Raw genomic sequence first — 25,311 nt, forward strand, 5'->3', positions numbered from 1 at the left:
CGCACGCACGGACAGAGCGCGCGACTTGGCCCCGCCCCCGGCGCGCGCCCACCGGCGCCGTTAACCGGCAGCGGCGGCTCCGCCCAGCGCGACGCTGATTGGCCGGGAGGCTGCCGCGAGCGCCGCGGGCCGGCGGCTGATTGGGCGGCTGGAGCGCGCGCGCGCGCAGCGGCGGTGGGGAGGGTGGGGCGTGGAGGTGGCGGCGGGCGCGCGGCACAGGCGCCCTCTGGCGGACGCGGCGAGCGCGACAAGCGGGCGGGAGTGACTGAAGGAGGGGGGCACGGGGAAACTGAGGCACGGGCGAGATGGAGGGGAAATTTAGGCACCGGCATGGGGAAACGGACACGAGACCGGTGGGGGAAACTGAGGCACGGGAATAGGAAACACATGGTGATCGGTGGGGAATCAGACACGGGGGGCAGCATCCCCCCTGCGGCAGCGAGCGCAACACAAAACTACGGACACCGAGTCATGCCGGGCTGCCGGGTGTGTATAAAACCGCAGAACAACAGCGGGGTGGTGACAGGGGGACAGCGGCCGCTGGCCAAGCTGGGGACAGCCCATGGTCACGGCACCCGCTGTCCCCGCTGCCGGGGATCCGGGGTGCCGGGGGTCCGGGCCGTGGCGGGCTCAGAGCAGGGTGATCTCGCTGGGCGGCAGCGTCAGCCTCTTCTCCCGGGCACCCAGCAGCCGCTCCATGTGCGCGGCCACCACGCGGCACAGCTCCAGGCCCTGCAGAGGGACACGCCGATGGGCAGTGGCTGTGCCACCGCTGTGAGAGCCCCAGCAGGGCCTCCCCGATGTCCCCAGGTGTCCCCGACCTGCTCCAGCTGCAGCTGGGTGATGCCCTGGGCCAGGAGGTCTCCCAGAGTGATCTCCACGTAGGGAGAGCTGGATCCGGCTGTCGGGCGCTGTGTCCGTGTGGACTGGATCTCATTCAGCGAGAACTTGGCCATGAGTTCCTGGGAGGGGACAGGGGGGTGGCCTGTGTGCCCAGGAACCCCTCTAAGGGGACGAGGGAGCCCAGCTTGGACAGGGCTTGGAGCAAACTGGCCTAGTGGAAGGTGTCCCTGCCCCTGGCCAGGGGGTGGAACTGGATGGGCTTTAAGGTTTGTTCCAACCCCAGCCATTCCCTGGGTCCCACACGGCCCCACACCTACGTGGGTCTCCTTGCTGAGGAAGTTGAGGCCGTTCTGGTTGACAGCCAGGATACAGGGCGAAACAATGGCGTTGTTGCTGCAGCTCTGGATGTAGAAGAAGGACGAGCCAAACATGGGGTAGGCACTCAGCAGCCCTGCAGGGCAGAGGACGGGGGGTCTCAGTGCCCACTGCCACCCCCATCTGCCCAGTCCCCAGGGTGGCCTTGCACCCAGGAGCAGCCAAGGGAAAAAATGGGTGTCCCTGTCCTATCCTGCCCTCCATGTGCAGCACCCCAGGCTCTGTGCAGACAACCAGCATCCCATCCCCATCATCATCACCCTCCAGGCAGCATTACATCCTCATTAGCACTATGTCCTCATTAGCATCACATCCTCTCCCTGTGGCTGTCCCCTCACCCAGGAACTGTGCCCTGGCCTGGTGGGCGCTGAGTGCCTGGGCTTGCTGCACGTGCTGGGTCACCATCTGCAGCCAGGACTGCGGCTTCAGCAGGCGGAAGAGCTGCGGGGGGACGTAGTCCTGCATCTCCCTCCTGTGTGGGGAGCCCGAGGTCAGGCCCAGCACCACCCAGTGGGTCCCCAGTCCCACAGGACACGTTTCCCCCTCAGATGCCCTGTGCCCTGCCGTACGCCGTGGGGAGGAGGTGGCGGTCCTTGGCTCGGTGCTGGAGGGCGGCCAGCTTGGCCACGTGCGGGAAGTGCTGCTCTCCCGGCCTTGCTGGCGGCAGGACGGTGAACAGCCCCTTGAGGTAGTCAGGCAGCACCTGGGAGGGGGACAGAGCACAGGGACACGGCTTGGGGACAGGGCACGCTCTGAGGGCGGCAGGGAGGTGGCCCTGGGGGAGGCTGGTGGGGTGGCCAGACCTGGTTGTAGTGGACGGTGACGTAGAGCTCGTTGTCGAACTTGAGGGGCTGGCCCCAGACCACGCGGCGGCACCAGAAGCTGTAGCTGCTGTCCCGGAGCTCGGTCTCTGCAGCCACGTCCAGGACGTATTCCCGGCGGGTCAGGGGCCGCACGCTCTGCCCTGTGCCACCCAGGAGTCTGAGAGTGCCACCACACCACCCACATGGCCGTCCCATCCCCGTCTGTCCCACCCCTGCCGGCTCCTCACCTCTGTCGGTCACCACAAAGAGGATGTATTCCTCCAGAGCCTCTGGGTTCTGCAGCCCCATCTCACAGCACAGCTCCTCGATCACATCCAGAGCCACCTGGGCACAGGGACAGGTGGCTGGGACACTGCCACGTCCCACTGTGGTGCTCTGGGCCACCAACTTGTCCTGCACTGAGGCTCATCCCAGTGATGAGCTGCTTTTCCCAAAGGATGAAGTCCCACAGCAGGGACAGCCAAAGTGTGTAGCACCCCCACACCCACCCCCTCTGCGTGCCCACAGCTGAGGTGTCACCATAATATTCACCATAACCATAATTTTGGGGTGCACTGAGCCTCCTGTCCCCTCTGGCTCACCGAGCACGTCTTGATCTTGAGGTGCCTCTCGATGCCACCGGGCAGGAGGAAGAGCTGGCGCTTGGCGCTGCGTCCAGCCTGCACGGGAGGACACGTTGGGGTGCAGCAAGAACCTCCAGGACACCCCAAATCCTGCAGCTACCCCTAAGGAACCATCCCATTGAGATCATCCTGTCTCTTGCCCATCCTGTCCACCTGAACCATCATGCCCCCAACTCCATGTCCACAGAGCTCCATCCCCACTGGGGACCCCTGAAGGCTCAGGGTACCCCCAAAGTGGTGAAGAGCAGACCCTAAAAAGGGCTGTGCGGTCTTGGGAAGATCCCCAAAAAGGATCAGCTCCATTCCAGGGTGGTGTCTGAGGGAGATCCCAAGCCCACAGGGAGGACCTGACCCCTTGTGGGTACCCAGAATTTCTGGGGGGGATCTCAAGCTGACACCAGCCCTGTTCCACCCCACGAGCCCCCGGCCTCACCACCATGGCCTTGAGCTCCATGCTGCTGGGGAAGAGGCTGCGGCCACCAAACTGCAGGGTTTTCCTCAGGTTCTGCTCGCAGGCTTTGGCGATGCCTGGCAGGAGCAGGGACCGGGATGAAAGATGGGGCTGAGCTGCTCTGTTAGAGCTCCTCCTGAGCTCTGTGACACCTGGGGTGTCCTTTCCCAGCACCCTGGGGTGTGCACGGCCCCTACCATGGAAAGGCAGCTCCGGGTGCCTGCTGGCATCCTGCAGGAAGGCCAGGAGGAAGGGCCGGAGCACCTCGGAGCACTTGTGGTAGGCAGCGAGGATGTAGAGCAGCCTCCAGCCCCTCTGGCAGCTGTCCCTGTGGGCACAGCCAGGGCTGATCCCCCAAGCAGGGCGAGGGTGCCCACGGTGGCACAGGGATGAGGTCCCCAGGTGTCCCCCAGGCTGGAGCAGCTGGCCTGGCCAGGGTACAGGTGTCCCAGTGCCAGCCTCTGCTGTCCCACGTGGGTGGAGGGACTCACGGCTTGGAGCTGGTGTTGTTGGTGATCTGCTTGATGATCTGGCAGTACACCTCATCCCGCAGGACCTCGTGCGCTGCACACAGCTGGGGACAGGCACAGCTGCCACCTCTCTGTCCACCCTGCCCAGGCCACCCCCAGGACTGAGCTCCCCAGGGGTGGATTTACCTTGAGCATGGTGCAGACGATGTCCAGCTCTGTCTGCCCCCGCAGGGGATGGTCACCCATGAACTTCATCACAGCTGGGGACAACAAAGCCACAGGGTGACACAGGGCAGCACGTCCCTTCCCCAGGGACACACATCCTGGGCACATGGAGCACTGGGAACACAACTAAACTCCCATAGGACACTCCCTCTGCCCATCCCAGTCCAGCCCCACCCTCCTCCAAGGACAGGGCTGGGGATGGCCGAGGGACAGGGGACAGGACACTCGTGCCCCTGCCTACCTTGGAAAGCCTCAGCAGCCAGTTTGTTGAGGCCACCATCCACAAATTCAATGAGTGACTCCTGAATGGGGATCTGGAGCAGGGGGAGAGGGCCAGCTCTGGACCCTGCTGGGACCTCAAAGGGTGACAGCAGGACAAGGCCAGGTGACAGCAGGACAAGGCCACCCCAGAACTCCACCTCCCCATACCTTGGTGAACGTCAGCATCTCCAGCACACTTGGCAACTTCATCCCACGGGAGTCCCTGGCGGAGGGACAGGGGAGCAGGTGAGCACAGGTGTCCCCACCATGGCACAGCCCTGTCCCAGCTCTGGTCACTCACATGGTCCCACGCCGTGCGGCACGGAAATGCCTCTGGGCAAAGGCCAGCATGGGACAGGCACCGGTGACATCCCTGAGCTGCTCATCACCATCTCCCTCCGGACCCTCCACAAAGGTGGCACTGGCTGGGGACACCTGGGGAACAGAGCAGTGGGCATCAGGCACGGCCAGCACCGGGGACAGCCCCGGGCCAGGACCTGTGGCAGTGTTTGAGGGTCCCAGGGACGAGGGGAGAGATGAGAACATTGACTCCATGTTTCAGAAGCCTGATTATATATTATATTATATTATATTATATTATATTATATTATATTATATTATATTATATTATATTAATAATGCAATATATGTTATTGTGTTGTTATTATATAATGTACAAATATATAATAATTGTAAATTATTATATAATGTAATATTATATATATTAAATATAATTAATATAATAGATAATTAATATAATGTATAATATAATATAATATAATATAATATAATATAATATAATATAATATAATATAATATAATATAATATGAAGAAAATTATATACTAAAACTATACTAAAGAAAGAGAAAGGAGACATCAGAAAGCTAGAAAAGAATTGAAAATAAAATCTTGTCACTGCTCACAGCCTCGACGCAGCTGGACCTGTGATTGGTCATTAATTAAAAACAATTCACACGCTGGGTAATCAATTCTCCATATTCCAAAGTAGCAGAACATGGAGAAACTGAAGCTTCCCAGCTTGTCAGGAGGAAAGACCCCAGCGAAAGGATTTTTCAGGAGATGTGTCTGTGCCAAGGACCCACCTCGGTTTTGCGGTCCAGCTCCTGAGCAGCAGCAGTGGAGGCCACGGCCACGGCCACGGCCGCCGACGCTGCCACCTTGCCCTGCTTGTCCCGGGGCTCCTCCTTCCTCTCCGCAGGCAGGTGCACGAAGTCGGGCGCTGCCACGGGCTGCACGTACTCGGCAGGGAAGAGCCCTGACCGGCCGTGGATGGCCCCAAACTTCCACCCTGTGCCAGACACACGGTGGGGATGGCCCTGGGCTGGCAGCCATGGGAGTCACCCCGAAAATTCTCTGCCTGATCCTTCCCACCTCGGCACCCCAGCCCTTTCCAGGGATCTGGCTGGAAGCAGCTGCAGTTTGGCATCACTCAAGGGAAAGGTGCAGAACAGGGGCCACCAAAACCTGTCACCTGAGGGACATGGGTGGGACCTGCAGGGGAGCATCTCCCTGCATCAGGTCAGTGCCAAAAAGACCCCAAACCATCCTGCTGAGGGGTGACAGAGGCAGGAGCCTGCCCCATGCCCCAGACCCAGGAGGGGACACAGCTTGGGGACACACACAGGGACAGTGTGACACCCACCAAAATCCTGGGTGCCAGTCTTCAGCTCCTCCAGGTACATCACCTTCTTGCGGACCACGCAGCCATAGTATTGGTCTGCAGGGACACCATGGGGACACCACGGGGTGTCACAGGATGCAAGGCAAGCACACAGCCACCTCCAGGGCAGGGCTAGCCAGCAGTCTGTCCCCCATCAAAGGCATTTTGGCATGGGGGCTTTGGGGGTCCCTCACCTCTCTCAGGGTGCTCCAGTGACTGCAGGTGGATGATGTCCCCTTTGTGGAAGCTGAGCTGGCGCCTGTCCTCTGGGCTGTAGTTCCTCACGGCCACCACATACTGGGAGTCCTGGGCACAGGGGGTCTGGCACAGCCCATGCACGTAGGGACACCCACACCCCACCCAGCACAGGGACTCCCAGCACCCACAGCCTCAGCACCATTCCCCAAATCCAGCCACGGTCCCATTCACAGGATACCCCCCTCTGCCTACCCCAACCTGTCAAACACAGACACATGAGCAGGGTCTGACCCCCAAGACAAACCCACCCTGGCCCCAGGGCAGCCCCCACCTTCCTGAGCTCTGTGATGAAGTGGTCCACCATGACCTTGACCTGGGGGGCTTTGGGGGAGAAGAGGATGAGCTTGTCTCCACGCAGGTTGAACTCCAGCATGTTCCTGGATGGGGTGGTCACGAAGAGCACGTCGGGGTAGCTGGGGCAGGGCGAGGGGAGGCTGAGACACCCGGCATCTGTGGCACCCTCAGCACCCAGCCCACCCTGGCCACCCATACCTGTAGGCTCTCAGCACCCGCAGCTGCTCCCCGGGCACGTTGGTGCCCTTCACCACCCGCAGCAGCTTGATGCCAGCGTGGGACACGGCCAGGATCTGCACACCCGTCCCCACGCTGCCCTGGGGGCCAGGACAGCGCCTCAGCCAGGGTCACAGTGACGCTGTGGGTCCGTGCTGAGCACAGCTGGGCCCTCACCGTGGCAGGGAAGAGGCGGGAGAAGTACACCTCGCAGCCATCCCGGGCCGCAGCAATGATCTCCCTCTTGACGCTCTCGGTGGCCACGGGGCTGAAGGAGTCCAGCTTGTTCTCCGCTGTGGGGAGGGGGAAACACCTCCCGTGAGCTCCCCCTGCCTGGAGAGGATGTGGGCAGAGCTCCCAGCAAAAGCAGGGATGCTCATGCCCTTCCCAAGCCTGGCAGGACTGTACTGCAGAGACAGATGTGTGTCCCCCGGCAGCTGGCTGAGACCTGACACAACTTGTGATGTTGTGGAGTGCTAAATAACAGCGGGGTTGCTGCTTTTGGAGGCAAAACTACCCAGGGCTAAGCAGAGCCAGTTCTGGCTTGGAGATAGACACCCAGGAGATGGGGACAGGCATAAGAGTGGCTGGGTGAGAGCCCCCAGGCAGGGAGGGCAGCACACAGCGTTACCAAAGAGGGATTTCAGGCGGAGCCGCTCCTCGTGGCTGATCCGGATGCAGCTGTCAGACAGCACATCATTGAAGATCTGGGAAAGGGGGTGAGGAGCAGTGGGATTGTGTGGGGAGGAGCAAAAAACCCCCCAGCCCCAGCGTGCAACAGCGCCAGTGTGCAATAGCCCCAGCTCCTCCACGGCAGCTCAGCAGGGGAAGGCAGGGTGGGCACAGTGGGAAGGGTGGGCACAGTGAGATGAGTAAACCATCACCCCACTGCGGTGTACCCCAGCTCCCAGGGGACCCCATCTCCCATACCCCAGCTCCCAGGGGACCCCGGGGGGCTGCAGAGCCAGCTCGGTGCCTCACCTGCCGGAAGATGAGGTCGAGCAGCAGTGGGTGGTTGATGTTGTCCTTGGGGTAGAAAACCTGCCAGGAGAGAGACCAGGGCTTGTGTAAGCCCCTTATCCTCGGCACCAACCTGTCCCCAGGTGTCCCCACAATCTGTACCTCCTTCCTGATGAATATTTTCCAGGGCACATTGTGGTAGGTGTAGAAGTCCTCGCTGCAGCTGCGGTGCAGCTGGGTCTGGACCTGCTGCGCCTCGGACGGGAGCTCCCGCGACACAAAGACTGCAAAGGGACAGAAAGCCTTGCAATCCCTGGGGAGAACCACCAACAGCTGCCTCACCTGGGGAAACTGAGGCACAGGGAGCAGCCCCCTGGCTGAGCTGGACACAGCAATTATCCCACCAGGAAATCCCAGTTATCCCAGCTGTGCCACTGGCAGGGTGAAGTGCCTCACTCTACCATGGCCCCTCAGTGCCACGGATGTGCCCAGCAATACCTGGGGGCTGTGGGGCTGCAGGACGTCCTGTGGGTGCTCGCAGCTGGTACCTGGCACTTGGCACCGGCTTCACCGCAGCCACCACCTCCTTGGGCCCCTGCGAGGCACAGAGGGGCTGTGGGCAGTGCCAGCGACACCCCAGCCTCGTCAGGGGGACACGGGGGTGGCCACATCCCTACCACAGCCGGTGGTGATGGCACCCGGGCTGCTGAGAGCTGCTCCTTCAGGATCTGCATTGCTTCCTCATGGGGGTCCAGCTTCTTCCCAAAGAGCTTGCTGCCAGGACAGAATCCCACATCAGCTGAACCCCAGCACCAGGTGCAAGCCAGCATTCCCTGTACCTGACACCACCTGCAGCTCCATCACTTGGGGCACCCCATCATCCTCTACACCCCGTTATTCCCTAAATCCTGTTATTCCCTACACCCTGGCATTCCCTGCACCCCATCATCCCCTCCACCCTGTTATTCCCTGCACCCCGTTATTCCCTACACCCCATTATTCTCTACACCCCGTTATTCCCTAAATCCCGTTATTCCCTACATCCTGGCATTCCCTGCACCCCATCATCCCCTCCACCCCGTTATTCCCTGCACCCTGTTATTCCCTACACCCCATTATTCTCTACACCCCATTATTCCCTACACCCTGTTATTCCCTGCACCCTGTTATTCCCTGCACCACACAACTTCCTGCACCCCATCATTCCCTACACACTGGCATTCCCTGCACCCCATCATTCCCTACACCCCAGCATCAGGACCAGCCCATGCAGGAGAAGCCCGAGGCGTGGCTGGAGCCAGGTGAGCACCTGTGGGGCTGGGAGCTGCGCGGGGCGGGCTGGCACTGCCGGATGATGTTGCGGATGTCGTGCGTGGGCCGCGGGAAGTGCTCCGAGTTGAGGCGGGAATGGCGCACGGGCTCTCCCGGCCACCGCCGGCCCACGGCGGCTGCGGGGCCAAGCACAGAGCTCAGGGGCCCTGGATCAGTGTCACCAGCCCCTGTGGTCACCTTGTCCCACCAGGACTCCTTACCAGCTTTCTGGGAGTAGGGCCGGGGCTGGGGGACATGGGCTGGTGTCCCCTCTGTCGCTCTGCCCTGCAGGGGACACGGTGCTGTCAACACCTGGCACCTCCAGCTGCTGCCACCCCCAGGGGCTGCCCCTGAAGCAGAGAAGGGACTCGACCCCTCCCGGCCCCATGCACTGACCGAGGCTGCGGGTGGCTGGTTGACATCTGCCCGGCGCTGTGGCAACGGCTCTGGCTCTGTGGCAGCAAAGAGGAGAGCTCAGTCAGAGCTGTGGGGCTCTGGGTGCAGGGATGCTCCCCACGCCAGGGAAACTGAGGCAGGGGGCTGGGAGGGGATGTGGGGGGGGTGGAGGTGCTCACCCTTCGGCTGCCGCGTCTCCGCGGGCACGGGAGGCTCGCTCCGGGTGCCATCAGTGCCACTGTGCCCCCCTCCCACGCCACCTCCTCCCTTCAGCCTCTGAGAGAGGATGGACGGCTTCTCCAGCTCCTGGGGAACAGGTGTCAGGGCACAGTGACCAGGCCACCTGCACCCCAAATGCCTCGGGCAGGGGGACACCCCTCTCACCCCATTGCCGTAGGAGAGCACAGGGTCAAAGAGACTGTCCAGGTACCGGTCCAGACCCTTCTGGCTGCGTGGCTCCCCAAATTCACCATCTGAGAGGGGACAAGGCATGAAAAAGGCATGGCAGGGCTTTGTCACAATGCTGGGGGACAGGAGCTGGGGGGAACAATGCCCTACCATGGGAGTGATATGCCTCCATGGAGGGCAGTGTGGGGGCTTTCACAGCTGGGGGAGGAGGCACTTCATCCAAATCAAATCCGTGTCCCAGCACGCTGCAGAGAGGGAGGATGAACTCATAGAGTACCCACTGGGTGCCAGATTCCCCCTCAGGGGTCCACCCATCCAGCCCAGTGCCAAGATCCCCCCAGCCCCACAGTGGGGCACCACCCCTGCCCGGGTACCTACGGCCGGCTGCCCCTGCTGTGGCTCTCGCTGCCATCCCACGCGAGGAGGAAACAGGATTTCTGTCTGGGGAAGCCCCGCAGCAGCTCCAGGTCGGAGACAAGGTCCAGCACATAATCGTGTCCAGCCAGCTCAGCCCACTGGGCACCCGCCTTCATAGCCACGGACCAGCCACGCCAGCCCTCTGCCAGCCCTCTGCCAACAGCCAGACACGGGATGGGCACAGGCTCCACAGGGACACCCTGCCCATGAGCTGGGCATTCAGGCTCCCACATCCTGGGGACACCAAGGTGACACTGTGACCCGTGGGGTGGGTGGGTGCCGAGCCAGCACCTACCTGAGCTTCAGGACATCCCCTGCCAGGTCCTCGCCTGTGCTCCAGGAGTGGATGGGGCAGGAGAATTGGTCACCTGGGGAAGGATGGACAGTGAGCAGGTGCCACCAGCCCTCCCTGCCCATGAGGGCGGCCACCCTGGGGCCATCCATGCCCAGCACCCCGGTGCCCTCACCGTTGAAGCAGTGCAGGTCCAGGGCCATGCTGGCCTGGCGCCGGTTCGCCGTCCACTCGAGCAGCGACGGGGGGAAGGTGCGGGCGGCGGCGGCGCCCAGCTGCGAGCGCGCCATGGCCTGCATCAGCTTGCGCTGGCACACCGGCTTGTAGCCAGCGAAGGCATAGTCAGACACGAACCTGAGGGCAAGGGAGGCAGCTGCAGGAGGGTCACGGGTGCCAGGATGGCACAGGGGACCGCAGCTCTGTTCACAAAGAGCAGCAGGCACAACTTTCCCGAGGATTTTTCCTGGGGAATGCAGGGAAAGCTCAGAGAAAACAATTCTCTTCTCTATTCACTGCTCCTGTTGTTTGGCACATGTGGAACGTGTTATGGAGATTGTTTACCCAAAGTGATTTGTTAATTGGGCACTGGTGAAGGTTGTTTTGATTCCTTGACCAGTCAGATCCACATGTGTCATGACTGTCTGGAGACAGTCGTGGGTTTTTCTTTACTATTCTTTAGTATAGTATCTCTTTAGTATAGTTCTAGTATAATATTAGTGTAACATAGTATAGCTTAATAAAGCATTTGTTCAGCTTTCTGAATCACTGGAGTCTCGGCACATCATTCCCCACATGGGGGATCGCCTGTTTCTACTATACAGAGGGATTAAGAGAATCCCTGGAGGGATTTCAGCAGCATCCTGGGCACATGTGCCAGGCTGGCCCAAGGCACCTTGGAGGGATCTCAGAGCATCTCTAGTGCGACTTGGCCAGAATCCCTGGGTACATGTGCCAGGCTCCTGGGGAACCTAGAGGGACATGGGCACATATGCCAGCATGGCCAGAGGGATCCTGAAGGGACCTCAGAGCATTCCCAACAGGAGCTGCCCATGTGTGCCAGGCTGGCCCAAGCAATTGTGGAGGAAGCAGCTAGGATGTAGGCAGCATCCTCAGCCACAGGTGCCAGGAGAGCCCTGCAAAGCCCCAGCAGCGTTCCCAGGAGTGAGGGGCCGTTCCCAAGGATCCCAGCCATGCCCATGCCCACCCCAGAGCCCATGCCCAGCTCACTTGAGCAGGTACTTGTCGAAGGCGGCGGACGGGGGGAAAGCGCTCAGGCAGGTGGCCAGCAGCAGCCAGCCCCTCTCCTCGTTGTTGACGTTGGTGTTCCTCCACACCTGGTTGGCAGCTTGTGCCAGGAGCTCGTCCCGCAGCCCCGGCACCGACAGCCCCTTCTGCACGATGTAGTTGCCAAAAAGGGTCTCCTGAGAGCCGCCCAGCCCCGGGTCCCCCATGAAGCGCAGGATCTGCCACAGGCACAGCCAGGTCCTCCCTCTGAGCCCAGCCCAGGGCGGGCAGGGGGCTGTGGGGACGGAGCCCGTGCCATCCCACCTACCAGCTGGAAGAGGCTGAGAGCCTCGTGGCACAGCTCCTCATCCAGCCGGGTGAGGGGGGCTTTCAGTGGGGCCGTCAGCATCCCAAAGGCAGGTTCCTGCGGTGACACCCGCACCCATGGCTACCTGGGCACAGCCTCAGGCCACGAGGGGCTGGCCCCACGGTGCTGAGCATGGTGTTGGTGCTGGGTGGAGCCTGTGGGGCTGCCAAAGGGCTGGGGGGAAGGATGGGGGCAGCAGCGTCCTGGGAGTGGGGCAGGGAGGGGCTCAGGCTGTGCTGGCAGCGCCAGAGATGGGTGGTGAGGCACTGGCACACATTGCCTGCAAAAGCTGTGGCTGCCCCATCCTTGGAAACGTTCAAGGCCAGGTTGGACAGGGCTTGCAGCCACCTGGGATAGTGGAAGGTGTCCCTGCCCGTGGCAGGGGGTGGGACAGGTTGGTCTTTAAGTCCCTCCCAACCCAAATCATTCTGTGGTTCTGTGGTTCCATGGCAACACCTTGGCAAGGCTGAGAGCCTTATCCAGCCCCGGTGCTGTCATTCAGGATGCCGGGGACTGGGAAACACGGGGCAAAAACCGGGATGAGGAAGAGGAACGAGGCAAAGTGTCGGTGTTTGGGGCCGGGGTCCGGGAGCAAAGCGACCTGGTCTCCCGCCCCAGCGTTCCGGATCCGCCCCGCGTCGGGCGTCCAGGAGGGCTCAGCGGGTCTGTCTCTGTCCGATAACCTCAGCAGGGTCCCCCCGGCCTCTGGAGACGACAGGAACCCACGGGGAGGGACGGAGGTGGCAGCCAGCTCCCCACAGCGCCACAGCCACCCCGGATCCAGCCTCTCTTGCTACCGTGGCGTCCCCGGGGTGGGAGCCGGGGCAGAGCCCGGTGGGACAGCGCGGGGATCCACCCTGAACCTCGCTGCTCCGCCACGGCCGGGGGGGCGCCAGGGACTCCCCAAAAGCTGTCTGCCCGTCGGGAAAAGCTCCCCGCTCCGGGCCGCGGCGCCCACCTTACCTGGAAGTGGCCCCGCACGTACTTGGCCATGGGGTAATCGTTGATGTCGAGCGGGAGGGTGAGCTGGGGGTCGGGCTGCAGCGCCGGCGGCGGCACCAGCACCACGCAGCCGGCGTTCACCTCCCGGGCGGCTGCGGCACAGCGGGAAGGGTCGGCACGGCCGTCGGGGGGGAACGAGGGGCTGGGAGTGATGGCAGTGCGGGACACGCTCACCTGCAGCGGCCTCCAGCAGCCCCATCAGCTCGGCCGGGATCTCCAGGTGCGTGACATCCACCACCTCCCTCCGCGTCAGCTCCTGCCGCCGCAGCACACGGGTGGGACGCTTGACGTGCTGGTTCCTGCCCCAGCACCCACGGGTGCCATGGCCAGGAGCACAGGGATGGGCAGGACAGCACAGCGACAAGGGCTGCACAGGTGTGCTCCCACCAGGGCTGCGCATCTTTACCTGCTTCCTCCTCTCCCTCTCCTCCTCGGCCCGCCGGCGAGCATCCTCCTTCCTCTGCAAGCAGAGCAGCCGTGCTGAGTCCCACCGGGGGAAGGGAGACCCTGAGGCATCACGGCACCCTGGGTTGCCATTGCCCCCTCCCCAATATCAGCAGGGTTTTCACCCCAAAAAGGCACTGCCCACTCCCAATGGGACACGGAGGAGTTGTAGGGTGGCACATGGGAGGGCTCACAATCTGGGGGTCCCACTGTGTCCTCTCCAGACTGAACATGCAGCAGGGTGGCAGCAGGTGCCCTGGACCCCCTGGGATGTGACAGGCCCCACTCACCTTGAGGTACCTCCGGCGGTTCACGTAGATGTGCACCAGCGACCTGAACTTGATGAGCGTGTGCCGCATGCGCCGGTACCGCTGCCTGCGGGAGGGCACCCGTCACCCTCTGCCACCCGTCACCCTCTGCCACCCACCTGTGCTCACCCGCCACCCCCAGGGACCCCCACCTGGCCAGGTATCCCCGCGCCCGGCTCTGCAGGAGCACGATCTTGCGGCGCAGGGAGCGGAAGCGCCGCTTGATGAAGAAGGTGCGGGCGTAGCGCTGGAGCGTGAGCGCGGCCAGGTGATGGGCACGGCACCGCTTGCTCTCCAGAGCCTGGTACAGCTGCTCCTTCAGGAAGAGCTGGGAGCAGGGGCGAGGCTGTGAGCTCCCCGCCGTGGCCACCACCCCCAGGGCAGCCCCAGAGCCAAGCCCCCTCGCGGGACAGCACCTTGGTGACACCGACGTAGTACATGCTGGGGTTAACGGGGCACAGGCTCCTCAGCATCTCCACGCAGTTGGGCCCATTGGGAATGACATTGGACCACATATCAACGAGGCAGCGGTACCTGGGTGAGCCCATGATACTGTCACCACAGAGGGCCCCGCTGAGACACCAGCACAGGCCCTCCCTGTGGTGACAAACACTGCTCCTGGAGATGCAGCTTCTCCCAGAGCTGTGTATTAACACCAGGGGTTCCCATCTCCCACTGTGAGTGAACCCCAGCCCAAACACTGCCCCCAAAGCTCCCACAAGCTCTGTGGTGTCGCCTGGCTGGGATGGCAGTGCCCAGCCTGCAGCCCCCGACAGGGCACCTGTCGATGAAGACGATGAAGGGGATGCGGACGGGGTAGCCCTCCTTGCGGATGCGGATGGTCTCCAGGATCCCCGAGTACCGCAGCTGGGTCCTGACCACGTCAGGCTCGAAGAGCCCCGGCTCCTGGGGTGGGGATGAGGAGAAGCATCAGCAACTGCATGGGCAAACCCCACCTGCCCTGTGCCCACACACTGCCAGTGCCAGCGGGGCAGGCAGCACAGGCACCAGCAGCTCTCACCTTCTTGTTGTTGGGTTTGATGCAGCGCACAAAGAAGGGGTTGCACCTGTGACAGAGAGACTCTGTCAGCCACAGGGAGCAGGGGACAAAGCCAGCCCAGGCACCTCGGGCTCAGGTCCATCTCCCAACAGCCCAGACGATGGCCTGGCTGCCCACCCTGCCCACACTGACCTCTCCATCCTCTCCACCAGCTCCAGGAGCGACTGCTGGAACCGTGCGGCCACGGTGGGAGCCTTGTAGCGCCGTGTCCTGGTGCTGCTCCTCCTCATGAGGCTCCTCTGCCGCGCCAGCACCTGGGCGTGCCCGAAGAACAGGTTGGCCACCACCTTGGGGACACAGGAAAGGTCAGAGAGGAGGAAGGTGGCCAGGATGGTGCAGCTCTCCCACATCCTCTTCACAGCACAGCCGCTCCTTTTTTGCGCAGCCCTATTTTTGGCTGGATTGCCTGGATAGGGATGGGGATGAGGATATGGATAATGCAGAGCACAGGAGCAGCCCATGTGCCTGTTTGTGTCAATGCTTGAGGGGTCAAAGCCCAGAGGATCCCATGAGTGGAGCCAGAGGCATCCTCTGCTTCTGGTCCCTCTGGGCTTCACTGGCCTTGGGGACGTGCTTGGGGACATGGAAAGGGACATACGGAAGGGGCTGCTGGTGGCCAGTGTCACTGCAGAGCCAGCACCAGGCAGGGCCCTACCTTGGTCCTGCTGCTGAGGAACAGATCCAGCACATCCTGACGGACCTGGTCATAGTTTTTATCCAGAAACTTGTGAACCTGGCAAATGGCAAAACCTCATGGTGAGCAGCCTGGCAGGATGACAGGGTGAGGAAAGGAGCTCCAGGATCCCAGTCAGACCCCCAGAGATGCATTTCCCTCCTTGGTGCAGGATCAACCTCCTCTTTAACCTGCCCTAACATCCCACTGTCACACACCTGGTAGGTCACCTTCCCTGCGTAGTGCTTGATGGTGAACTCGGGCAGTGGCATCTTGGGCTTTGTGTAGAGAGGGTTTGTCCCATGGTGGTAGTGACACTTCTGGAGGAACGTGTGGTCAGTGGCCTGGGAAGGGACACAACAGTGACACACAGAGCAGATTCAGCAGCAGGTTGGAGCTAGGTGATCTCCAAAGTCCTTTCCAACCCAAACCATTCTGTGATTCCATGATGTTTCTATGATTCTTTGGGCTTATCCAGCCTGGAGGAACCCAAGGGCTTTCCCAGGTTGTCCAGGACAGCCCAGGCGAGGAGCAGCCCTGGGCCATGGTGATTCCCCAGCCACAGCGACCTCCCAGTGCTGGCTGCACCTCACCACCAGGCAGCCCCTGACCTGGGGGAAGCAGCTCTGGTCATCCAGGATGCGGAGGATGCCGTAGGGTTTTTGGGAGATGAGGTCAATGCAGGGCTGGTTGTCGCTGAAGGGGATCTCCTTCCACTCGATCTGCTCCCGGATATACTCCTCCTGCAGGGTGGGCACTGGGTCAGCCCTGTGCCCCCAGCCCCACAGCAGAGCCCAGCACTGCCCACCAGCCCCACCTGCTCCTCCTGGAACACAATCCTGTTGAAGAAGAACTGCAGGTACTCGTTGGCGTAGTTGATGCACAGCTGCTCGAAGCTGTTGAAGGTGAGGTCCTGCGAGAAGGAAGATCCATGGAGCCTGGCAGGATGGGGCTGGGACTGAGCCAGGATGGAGGTGGGATGACTTCTGCTCACCTCGAAGCCGTAGATGTCCAGGATGGCGATGGACAGGGCCTCCTGCCGCGGGTACACCAGCTTGTTGATGCGATCTGTGAGCCAGCCGAAGAGCAGGGAGTAGAGAGTCTTGGCAATGGCATCCCTGGGAAGGGGAGAGATGAGCAGAGTGCTGGAGCTCTGGAATGGCACCAGTGTATTCCACTGCCACAGCCAGCACCCACCACAGCATCAATTTTAACCACCACAGGACCTAATCCACCTGATCATCCCCTTTCCCAGCTGGCATTTCACTTCTCATGCCATCCCTGGGGTGCAGTGCCCCTTCCCTCTACCTGGCATCCACGGCGCTTTCCACAGTCAGAGGGGTAAAAATCTTCTCTCGCTGTGTTTCCTGGTTGGGAAATGGCACGGTGGGGTTGCAACATCATCAGCCCAGGTGGTCCCCAGGGGCCAGAGACCCCCTCCCAGGCTGTGCCCCTGCACTCACCGTCACCTTGAAGGTGATGGCTTTCTGCAGCCCCTCGGGGGACACCTGCAGCAGCTCAGCCACCGTCCGGATCTCGGTGGCGCTCACCACCATGGCGACCTCCTGGCAGTCGGTCTGCAGGACACAGCGATGCCCTGGCATTGGCAATCCCCCCTTTGCCACATCCCAAATCACACCCCAGGAGCACAGCTTGGCCCACCCTGGGCTACCTCGTATTTCTCAAAGTAGACGTTGCCCAGGTGCAGGACGGAGGAGAGGATGCGGAAGATGCTGTTCTGCTCATCCACGCTGAAGTTCAGCACCTCCATTGTGTTGAGCAGCCGGCGGAAATCCTCAGCGTCATCCTTGCCAGGAATCTCACAGTTCCCACCCTGGCACAGCCATCTCAGTCCATCAGTGGGTCAGCACCCAGCACGGGGGGTCACCCTGCCCTGAGCATCCTCCTCATCCCCACATTGAGGGTTCAGGAGCCCACCAGCCCCCCAGAATCAGGCTGTGGGGGGACCAGGGAGGGCACAGTACCTGGTTCAGGTAGTAGTAGGTCTCGGCCCCCTGCAGGAAGTAGCGCTGCCGCTGCTGGGACGGCAGCCCAGCCAGCATCTCGTAGAAGATGTGGTAGTTGCGCTCGCTCTGGGCCTGGAGAGCAGAGGGCAGAGCTGGAGAGGGGAGGGCAGAGGGGGCAGAGCGGGGGGCAGAGCTCAGGACCCCCTCACCACGCACCTGGAACACCACGCGGGACTTCTCCAGCAGGTACTGCGAGGTTATGGCACCGCAGATCAAACCACTGCAGGAGGAGAGCGGGCACCAGGCTGGCAACCGCGGTGTGGGCAGGGCTGGGGCCCCCCAGCACACCCACCCAATGTCCCCCAACAAAATGGGGCAGTCAGTGCTGCTCCCCAGATCCCCCCAGGAGAGATGGGTGGGCAGGGAGAGGTGTCTGCACCTGGCTGTGATATCAGGCACCCCCTGTCAGGATCAGTGGGGCCAAGAGAGGATGGGATGGGATTGAGGACAGGAATGGGGACTGGGAATGGTAAAGGTGGCAGCCAGGTCACAGCATCCCTACCCCTACCCCAGCCACCTGTCCCCAGGTGCCACCACCTTTCCAACACCAGGTTTGTCCCAAAACCATCCCTATGTGTCCTCCCAGAGCCAAGGGACAAGGGGCTGGCTTGGGCTGGACACCCCTGGGGCAGCAGGGGACACGGGGTGGGAGCAGCCACTCACAGGTCACTCAGCATTACTTACTCCTCCAGGAAGATTTCCACAAATTTCCCAAACCTGCTGGAATTGTCATTCCTCACGGTTTTGGCGTTGCCGAAGGATTCCAGCAGAGGGGTTGCCTCCAGGATCTGCCGTGGTGAGGGGGAGAGCTGGGGGGTGAGCCTGGGCACCCGGGGGCATCTCCACGGTTAGGGCCCCCCTTTGGCACCCTGCCACCCTCCCTGCCACCCCATGCTCCACGCACCCACCCGAGGGTGCCCAAATTCGAGGTGTGCACCACAGCCAGGTTAAATGAGGCTGTGAGAGAGCACAAAGACTCCATCTGTGTGCATGCGCTGATTTCCTGCTGTCCCTCCCCCCTTTCCCCATGGGTGCCACCACGATTCTCTGCCACCACGATTTCCCAGCCCACGTGTCCCCTCGGTACCTCCATCTGCCATGGTCCAGGTGGAAGCGTTGGGACAAGGAGAGAGCAGCAGAGCCGTGAGAAGGGAGGGATGGAACAGAGGGATGGAGCTGTGAGAGGACAATGGGGACATGGGGACCCAGGGATGTCCCCAGGGCAGCACCCTCCCTACCTGTGGGGCAGCACTGCGTTTCTGGCTGACGGCTGCCAGGTAGCTCAGGATCAGCTTGGTGGCTTCGGTCTTCCCTGAGCCGCTCTCCCCACTGAAACACAGAGTGGGGACATGGCTGGGGGCATCACCAGGCAAGGGGTGCCCACTCAAAACCTCCATAAATCGATGGGGCCGAGCCAGGCTGGTGGCAGTGACCCAGCAATTAGGGTGGTGGTGATTAGGGGACAGCCTTGTCCCACCTGATGACGATACACTGGTTGTGTTTGGCATCCATCACTTTGGAGTAGGCGACGTTCGCGATGGCAAAGAGGTGCCTGGGGTGGGGAGAAATAGGAGGGTGGGAGGTGCCACACTAAACCAGTGCCACCCCCAAAGTGCCCCAAGCATCCCCGTGCACAGACACAGCTCCTCCAGCACCCAGTGACCCAGGGTCCGCTGCAAGAGCCGAGGGTGGCAGTGACCCCATCCCCACAGGGCATTGGGGACAGCCTGGTACTCACAGCAAGGGATGGAGGGTGGGAGTGACCCCATCCCCAGAGGGCGTTTGGGGACAGCCTGGTACTCACGGTGGGTTTTCACCCAGGGCTCTGCCTTCGTACTGCTGCACCTGCTCCTTGCCGTAGATGTTGTAGAGCCGGTAGGGGTTCACCGACACCAGGATGCTGCCAATGTAGGTCTGCCAGAGAGAGAGAGTGTGGGGCTGTGAGCCCTCGGAGGGGGGTGACTCCCCAAATCCCCACCCCACAGTCCCTGGGGATGCTGTGTCCCCTGAGCTTACGTAGATGAGCTGGCGCTCGAACCGTGTCCGGATGTTGCTCAGCACTGCAGCCTCCTGCAGGTCCCTGGTGTGGAGCAGAGGCTGAATTAGGGGGTGACTCAGGGACAGGGAGGTGACAGAGGGACTCTGCGGTGCCCAGAGTGTCCTCAGCATCTCCAGGCCCAGGAGGCTGAAGCAGAGCCCGTGTTGGGATCAGGTGGGGTGGGATAGCAGGGTCAGGGGTATGGGGTTGGGGGCTGCAGCCCCGTTGTCCCCCACAGCACTGAGTTACAGTGTAGGGGACAGGGACACTCACTCCAGCTGGGTCATGTCCTCCAGCCCGTCCTCCTCCTTTGGCTCCTGGTACCGCACGATGGGCAGGCTGCACAGGGACTGCATCTGCATGGAGCAAACACCCCATCATGGCAGGGATGTGCCAGCACCCTCAGATGTCCCACCCAGCCACCACCACCACCCCAAAACACCATCTGTGACCCCACACCAGGAGACACACAGACAGCAATGGCAGGAACCCCAAGAAAACACCCCACAGCCCCAAAAGCAGTCCCCCAGCAAGAGCACTGCTGGAACACAGAAACGTGAGGCCACCAAAGCCACCTTGGGGCTGGTCCCAGGAAAACCTGCTCCTGGGAATCCCGGTCCCGTTCACCGTGGGCATCACCCTCAGTGCAGGTGATGGAAGGGGCTGGGGCTGCTCCCCCCGGCCACGTGCAGGGGTGACACAGGACAGGTGTCACAGGACAGGTGTCACACGGGAGCCTGGCTGGCCCCCGGCCAGGGGGTGGGCAGGAAAGCGGACACCCCGCCGGGTCACCGTGCCACCTGCTCCTGTCCCCGCGGATCGGATCGGGTCTCTGCATTTCCATACGCCAGAATCAAGTGTCCCCAGAGGGGCCGCTCGTGGGGGGACACACAACCGGTGACGATCCCCTCTTGCAGCCTGCTCCCCACGGGGGGACCCCCACCAGCACCCAGACCACTCCCAGCCATTTACCCCACCCTGGGCACTGCAAACCCCTTCGTGCCTGCTTGAGCCATCAGGCTCCCTTAACTCGCCCGACTACCCCGGGTTCCAGCTGCCAGCTCACCCCGGCTCCATCCATCCCCCGAGGGGCTCCCCGCGGTGTTACCTTGCTGCGCCAGGGCTGCTTGCTGCCCAGGTACCCCTCAGCCCAGGGGTGCCGCTCCCTCCAGCCGCCGGCCGGCGGGCGCTGGCACAAGTACCGGGCGATGTCGGCTCCCCACTGGCCTGCCCAGCGCCGGCCGCGCTGCGTGGGCTGCCGGGCCAGGCCCTGCTCGGCCGTCCAGGGGTCGGGCATCTCCCGCACCCGCACGACGTGCTGCTTGGACCAGTGCTGCTTGTACATGCGGGACGCGCGCCGCAAGGAGCCCAACCTCTGCACCTGCGGCGTCACCACCGCGTAGCGCCCCGCGCCCTCCTCCGCGGCCGCCCCGTCCTCCAAGGGCTCCGGGGCACGGGGGCCGTACCGGGACACGGCCGGAGAGCCGGGGGCTCGCCCGTGCGGGGGCGGGAAAGCGGCGCGGCGGGGCGGGGAGGGGCTCCGGTGGCCGCGGGGGCTGGAGGGGAGCCCGGGGCGCCCGACGTCCGCCCAGCCCCGGCGGCCCGGGGGTGGGCTCGGAGAGCGGCGGGTGCTGCCGTCCCGCCGGGATGGGCGCCGGGGCAGCGGGGGCGAGCGAGTGGAGGGAAGGCGGCTGGGCGGTGAGGATGAGGGGGTTTTGTTGGAGGATATGCTCTTTACGAGCAGCGAAGCCAGGGACTGCGCCACGGAGCGCCCCTTGGAGAGGCTGCGGCCCCCCGCTTCAGCAGATGGCCTCGCTGGGGGGGAGTGGGGGGCCATCCCCGCGAGGGGCTGCCCGATGCGCTGGATGAAACTTTTGGGGGTGCTGGGAGCGGAGCTGGGCGGAGGGGGCACCCCCGAGGGACCCCGCCAGGGGGGCAGCTCCTCGTCCCACGAGGGGCCGAGGCGGCGGCTGCCGGGGCGGGACGAGGGGCCCAGGAAGGGGCTCCTCTGTAGGGGCTTCACCGCCTTGGTGGGGGGCTCGGGGAGCCGGGGCCAGGCCTGCGGGAGCGGCAGCCCGGGGGGGCTGCTCCGCCGCGATGACAGAGACCGCCCCGGGACCCCGGGCCCGCCCAGGCGCCTCCCCCCCGGGCCCGGGGAGCGGGGGGCGGGCGGGGCGGGGGGCTCGGGGCCGAAGCGGCGGATGCTGGAGCCGAGGGAGGGCGAGCGCCGGGGCCCCTCGCCCCGCGTGCTGCCGGGGCGCGGGCGGACGGGCGGCGGCGATGGGGAGCGCCCGGCGTTGGCGAAGGGGTTCCGGAGCGACGGGGACCGCGCGGCCCCCGGCTGCCCCCAGGGCCCCCCCGGCGGGGAGGAGTCCCCCAGACCGGCGCTCTCCATGCCCGGCAGCCTGTAGCTGGAGCGCCTGTGGGAGAGCTGGGGGGTGCGGGACCCCCGGAACGCCCCGGCCCCTCGCGGCGAGCGGCTGGCAGGGATCGAGAGCGATCGCTGCAGGAACTGGCCCAGGGGGCTCCCGCACGCCCGCGCTGCCGAAACCGGGCGGGCCGGGGATGCCGCGGGGCCCGGGGATGACGGGGGCGGCGGCGGCTCGTACTCGTCGTAGTCGTCCTCGTCGCGGGCGGAGGGAAGGTGCGGGGACGGCGGGAGGGGCACGTCCAGGCGGTCCCTGCCGAAAAGCTTGACCTGGGGTCGGGGGAAGAGCCTGAATTTCCTGTTGAGGGAGAGCTTGGAGGAGAGCGTCTGCCGCATGCCCCGCAGCGAGGAGGCGCTCAAGAAGGAAAAGGGATACTCCTTCTCCTCTTCCTCCTCTTCTTCCCACTCCTCGGGCTCCTCGCCCTCCGCGATCTCCTCCAGGCCCAGCGCGTAGGGGTTGCAGGAGGATTGGGCGTGCGGCGCCCACCCCCCCTCGCTGTACTGGATGCGATGCTCGGGGTACTCGCCCCCAGGGTACCCCCCGGCAAAGGGCTCCCCAAAGTCCTCGTAGGGGTCCCCCCTGTAGCCGAAGGGCCCCGCTGCCTCCTCACCGTACTCCGGGTCGCTGCTGTACGGGTCATAGAGGCCATGGGGAGACCCAGCACCAAACGTTCCCTCATCCTCGAGCTCTGAGTCGCCGTAGGGGTGCCCTGGCTGGTCACCATCCTCCCAAAACCCCCCGTAGTAGTCATACTCCTCCTCTGTGTCATAGCCAGGGTAGTCAGGGTAGGTCGGCCCCATGTCCTCGAAGCCGTACCCTGGTGGGTAAACTGGATTCTGCACGTAGCCATCCTCCTCCTCGGAGTAGTTGTGCCGCGGGCCGTAGGCTCCATCCTCCTCCCCGTTGTAGCCGTCCCACCGGTTGTAGGCTCCATCCTCCTCGGGGTACCCATGGTGAGGGCTGTAGGCTCCATCCTCCTTCCTGCCATAGCCCCGGCGGGAGCCATAGCCTCCATCCTGCTTGCCATAGGCTCCATCCTCCTTGCCGTAGCTCCGCCGGCGGCCAAAGGCTCCGCTCTCCTCCTCGGCCCAGCCGTAGTGCAGCGCGGGTGGCTCGGAGCGCTGGGAGCGCCGCCGGCTCGGCCGCCTCGCCATGCTGCCCTGCCGCGGAGTGCCGGGCTGCCTGACGCCGCTAGGGATCCGCTTCATGTTGGCGCGGTGCCTGAGGATCTCATCTTCCGCGGGGAACGGCAGCTTCTTGGCACCAATACGGGACAGCCAGGCCGTGTCCGTGGCCCGGCCGCCCCCCACCAGCCGCCCCCGCCGGGACAGCACCTTCCTGGCCAGCCAGCCCGTGGCGGCGGCCGCCTTGCTCAGCACCTGAGCCCGGGGCTTGAATTTCCTTTCCGGGCGTCGGCGGAAGAGCAGCGAGTTGTGCTCGGGCTCCTGCTCGCCCTGCCGCATCAGCACGAAGGATGGCCTCGATGGTGACTCCTTCTTGGCCTCCTCCTTGGCCGCCTCCTCCTCCTTCCTCTTCTTGCCCACCTGCTTGAAGCGCATCATCAGGTTGGAGGTGGACTTGAGCACTGCCTTGTTCTTCTTTTTCTTCCTCTTCTTGGTGCTGTGCTTATGCAGCCCCCAGAAGAAGCGGGATGTGTTCTTGAACTGCCCCTTCTTGGGCCGGCGCAGCCCCAGGTTCTTGAAGCCCATGAAGAGCTTGGAGGTGCTGCGGAGGCTCCGCTTTGCCCGGGCCTTCGGGGGTGCTGCCGCCTCCTCCTCGGCTGGGCTGGCTTCCACATCCTTGGGCTCGCCCTTGGCCTCTGCACCCTTGGCCCCTTTCTTCTTCTTGTCAGTTGTCAGCCCCATCATCAGCTTGGAGGGGCCCTTTGTGTTCTTCTTGGCTGTTGCAGCGCTGCTCTCACCCTCCTCTTCCTCAGTCTCCTTCTTCCCACGGCCCAGTTTCTTTCCCACTCCTACCTTGGGCAATCCCTTCTTCTCCTTCCCCTTCCCCTTCTTGGGCTCCTCTGCAACCACCTCCTCCTCATCTTTCTCCTTTTCCACCTCCTTTTCCTCTTCCTTTTCCTCCTTTTCTTCCTTCTCCTCCTTTTCTTCCTTCTCCTCCTTTTCCTCCTTCTCCTCCTCCACCACCTCCGTCCCCTCGCTCTCCTCTGCCTTCAGCAGCTCCGCATCCGAGCCATCCTCCGACTCGTTGGGATCCTCCTTCTTGCCTTTCTTCCCTTTTCCTTTGCCCGCCTTCCCTTTGGGCTCCCCCTTCTTGCCGGCCATCCCGGCGGCGGCGGCCGCTCATGCTCCGGCCCCGGCGGGGCGCGGGGAGGGGATGATGCCCGGTGCGGGCAGGATGCTGCTCCGGGCACCGCGGCCGGCTCGGGTATTTACCTGTGCCCGGGTTTGGCGAGGCACATGCCCGTGCGTGGCTGCCGGTGCCCGCCCGCTTGGCATGGCGCTGGGGCGGCGGGAGCGGCCCCGGGCAGCCCGGCGGAGCTGCTCCTGCCTCCCGCGCACCCCGGTGCCTGGGATCCGGCTGTAACCCAAGCGCCAGGCTCGCGGGGCCATGAATAATGTAAGGGATGCACCACGCCAGCCCTGAGACTTTTCCGAAGGAGCAGGGAAGGGTCCTTGCTGCTGGGAGCATCCTCCCAAGGGAGCGCTGCAGGGGCAGCGCCGTTACCCCAAAACGGGACCGTGGCACCTCCCCACGCCTCGGGGCTTCCTCTGCCCCTCCCTGAGGTATCAGCCCCTTCCTCCGAGCAGCACGGAGAGGATGGAGCCCGGGGATCCGTGAAGGCAAACGGCGGCACCGAGAGAGAGGTGACAATTCTGCAGAGCCCAAGGCGGCACCGGGAACACACCCAAGGGGAGCCCAACACCAAACCAAATTCCACAGCCCTGCTGGGAAGCACTGATGAAGAGCCCAGAGCTGCAGGAGCACTCCTTGTGCCATGCCAGGTGGCAGGTATGGGCAGGGTGCCACACGTGCCCACACACAGCTGGCAGGAGGGGCTGCATGTGCCACACGTGTGGCCGTGGCAGTGCCAGCAGCGTGTTTGCACACACACGTGCCCGGGAGCAGGGTGACCACATCAAATGTTAATGCCAGGCCTGGATTCCTGCAGCTCATCAAAGTTTAAGCAGCAGCAGAGGGAACTCGCTGTCCCACATGGATCAGCTGTGGGCAGGGGCAGCTGCACCCCCTTACAGGGGATGTGTTTGGGGAGACAGAAGCGTCCAGCAGCAGGTGCTGGACTGAACCCAAAGGTCTCCCCCAGGATCAGAAGAGCCCAAGGCTGGCACCTCCTGGCATTGTGTTGTCCCCAACCTTGTCCCTCTGTGCCACATCTACCACATTCACCATGGTCCTATGGGGCTTTGCTTACTCCCTGCATTAATTTCTGTGATAGACACATCCTGGTCTG

The 25,311-nt window shown here is 63.2% G+C and overlaps 1 protein-coding gene across 1 annotated transcript; it reads right to left on the reverse strand.

Annotated features, from left to right (window-relative positions):
- Positions 1-82: 82 nt before the first annotated feature.
- Positions 83-24,425, reverse strand: MYO15A (myosin XVA). Its single transcript, XM_074552580.1, has 64 exons — positions 24,023-24,425; positions 20,558-23,938; positions 19,723-19,805; positions 19,428-19,491; positions 19,216-19,325; positions 18,889-18,963; positions 18,650-18,740; positions 18,096-18,199; positions 17,568-17,631; positions 17,370-17,483; positions 17,057-17,218; positions 16,848-16,961; positions 16,693-16,751; positions 16,379-16,502; positions 16,202-16,297; positions 15,996-16,127; positions 15,603-15,728; positions 15,367-15,444; positions 14,844-14,998; positions 14,673-14,718; positions 14,433-14,557; positions 14,068-14,185; positions 13,804-13,979; positions 13,634-13,718; positions 13,306-13,359; positions 13,074-13,155; positions 12,861-12,991; positions 11,859-11,954; positions 11,534-11,769; positions 10,482-10,660; positions 10,310-10,382; positions 9,976-10,167; positions 9,748-9,842; positions 9,574-9,662; positions 9,369-9,495; positions 9,190-9,245; positions 9,015-9,078; positions 8,792-8,930; positions 8,160-8,256; positions 7,981-8,077; positions 7,645-7,766; positions 7,504-7,563; positions 7,154-7,229; positions 6,700-6,815; positions 6,505-6,623; positions 6,284-6,425; positions 5,949-6,060; positions 5,737-5,811; positions 5,177-5,382; positions 4,374-4,507; positions 4,241-4,295; positions 4,053-4,125; positions 3,773-3,846; positions 3,608-3,690; positions 3,314-3,444; positions 3,099-3,193; positions 2,624-2,701; positions 2,270-2,366; positions 2,022-2,182; positions 1,788-1,921; positions 1,557-1,690; positions 1,161-1,294; positions 822-962; positions 83-732 (listed from the first exon to the last, which is right to left on the reverse strand). The coding sequence occupies exons 1-64, from the start codon at positions 24,161-24,163 to the stop codon at positions 631-633; spliced, it is 10,284 nt and encodes a 3,427-aa protein (XP_074408681.1). The 5' UTR covers positions 24,164-24,425; the 3' UTR covers positions 83-630.
- Positions 24,426-25,311: the final 886 nt, after the last annotated feature.

This window comes from Zonotrichia albicollis, chromosome 16 (genome assembly GCF_047830755.1).
Source record: "Zonotrichia albicollis isolate bZonAlb1 chromosome 16, bZonAlb1.hap1, whole genome shotgun sequence".
NCBI lineage: Eukaryota > Metazoa > Chordata > Aves > Passeriformes > Passerellidae > Zonotrichia > Zonotrichia albicollis.

Bases quoted from the DNA above. Each gene is read 5' to 3' on its own strand.
- MYO15A (XM_074552580.1), bottom strand. From the start codon at position 24,163: ATGGCCGGCAAGAAGGGGGAGCCCAAAGGGAAGGCGGGCAAAGGAAAA. The intron at 17,632-18,095 runs GTAAGTAATGCT...CTCCTCCTGCAG, and splicing joins GTGGAAATCTTCCTGGAGGA to TGGTTTGATCTGCGGTGCCA. The intron at 8,078-8,159 runs GTAGGGATGTGG...TGTGCCTCGCAG, and splicing joins TGCCATCACCACCGGCTGTG to GGGCCCAAGGAGGTGGTGGC.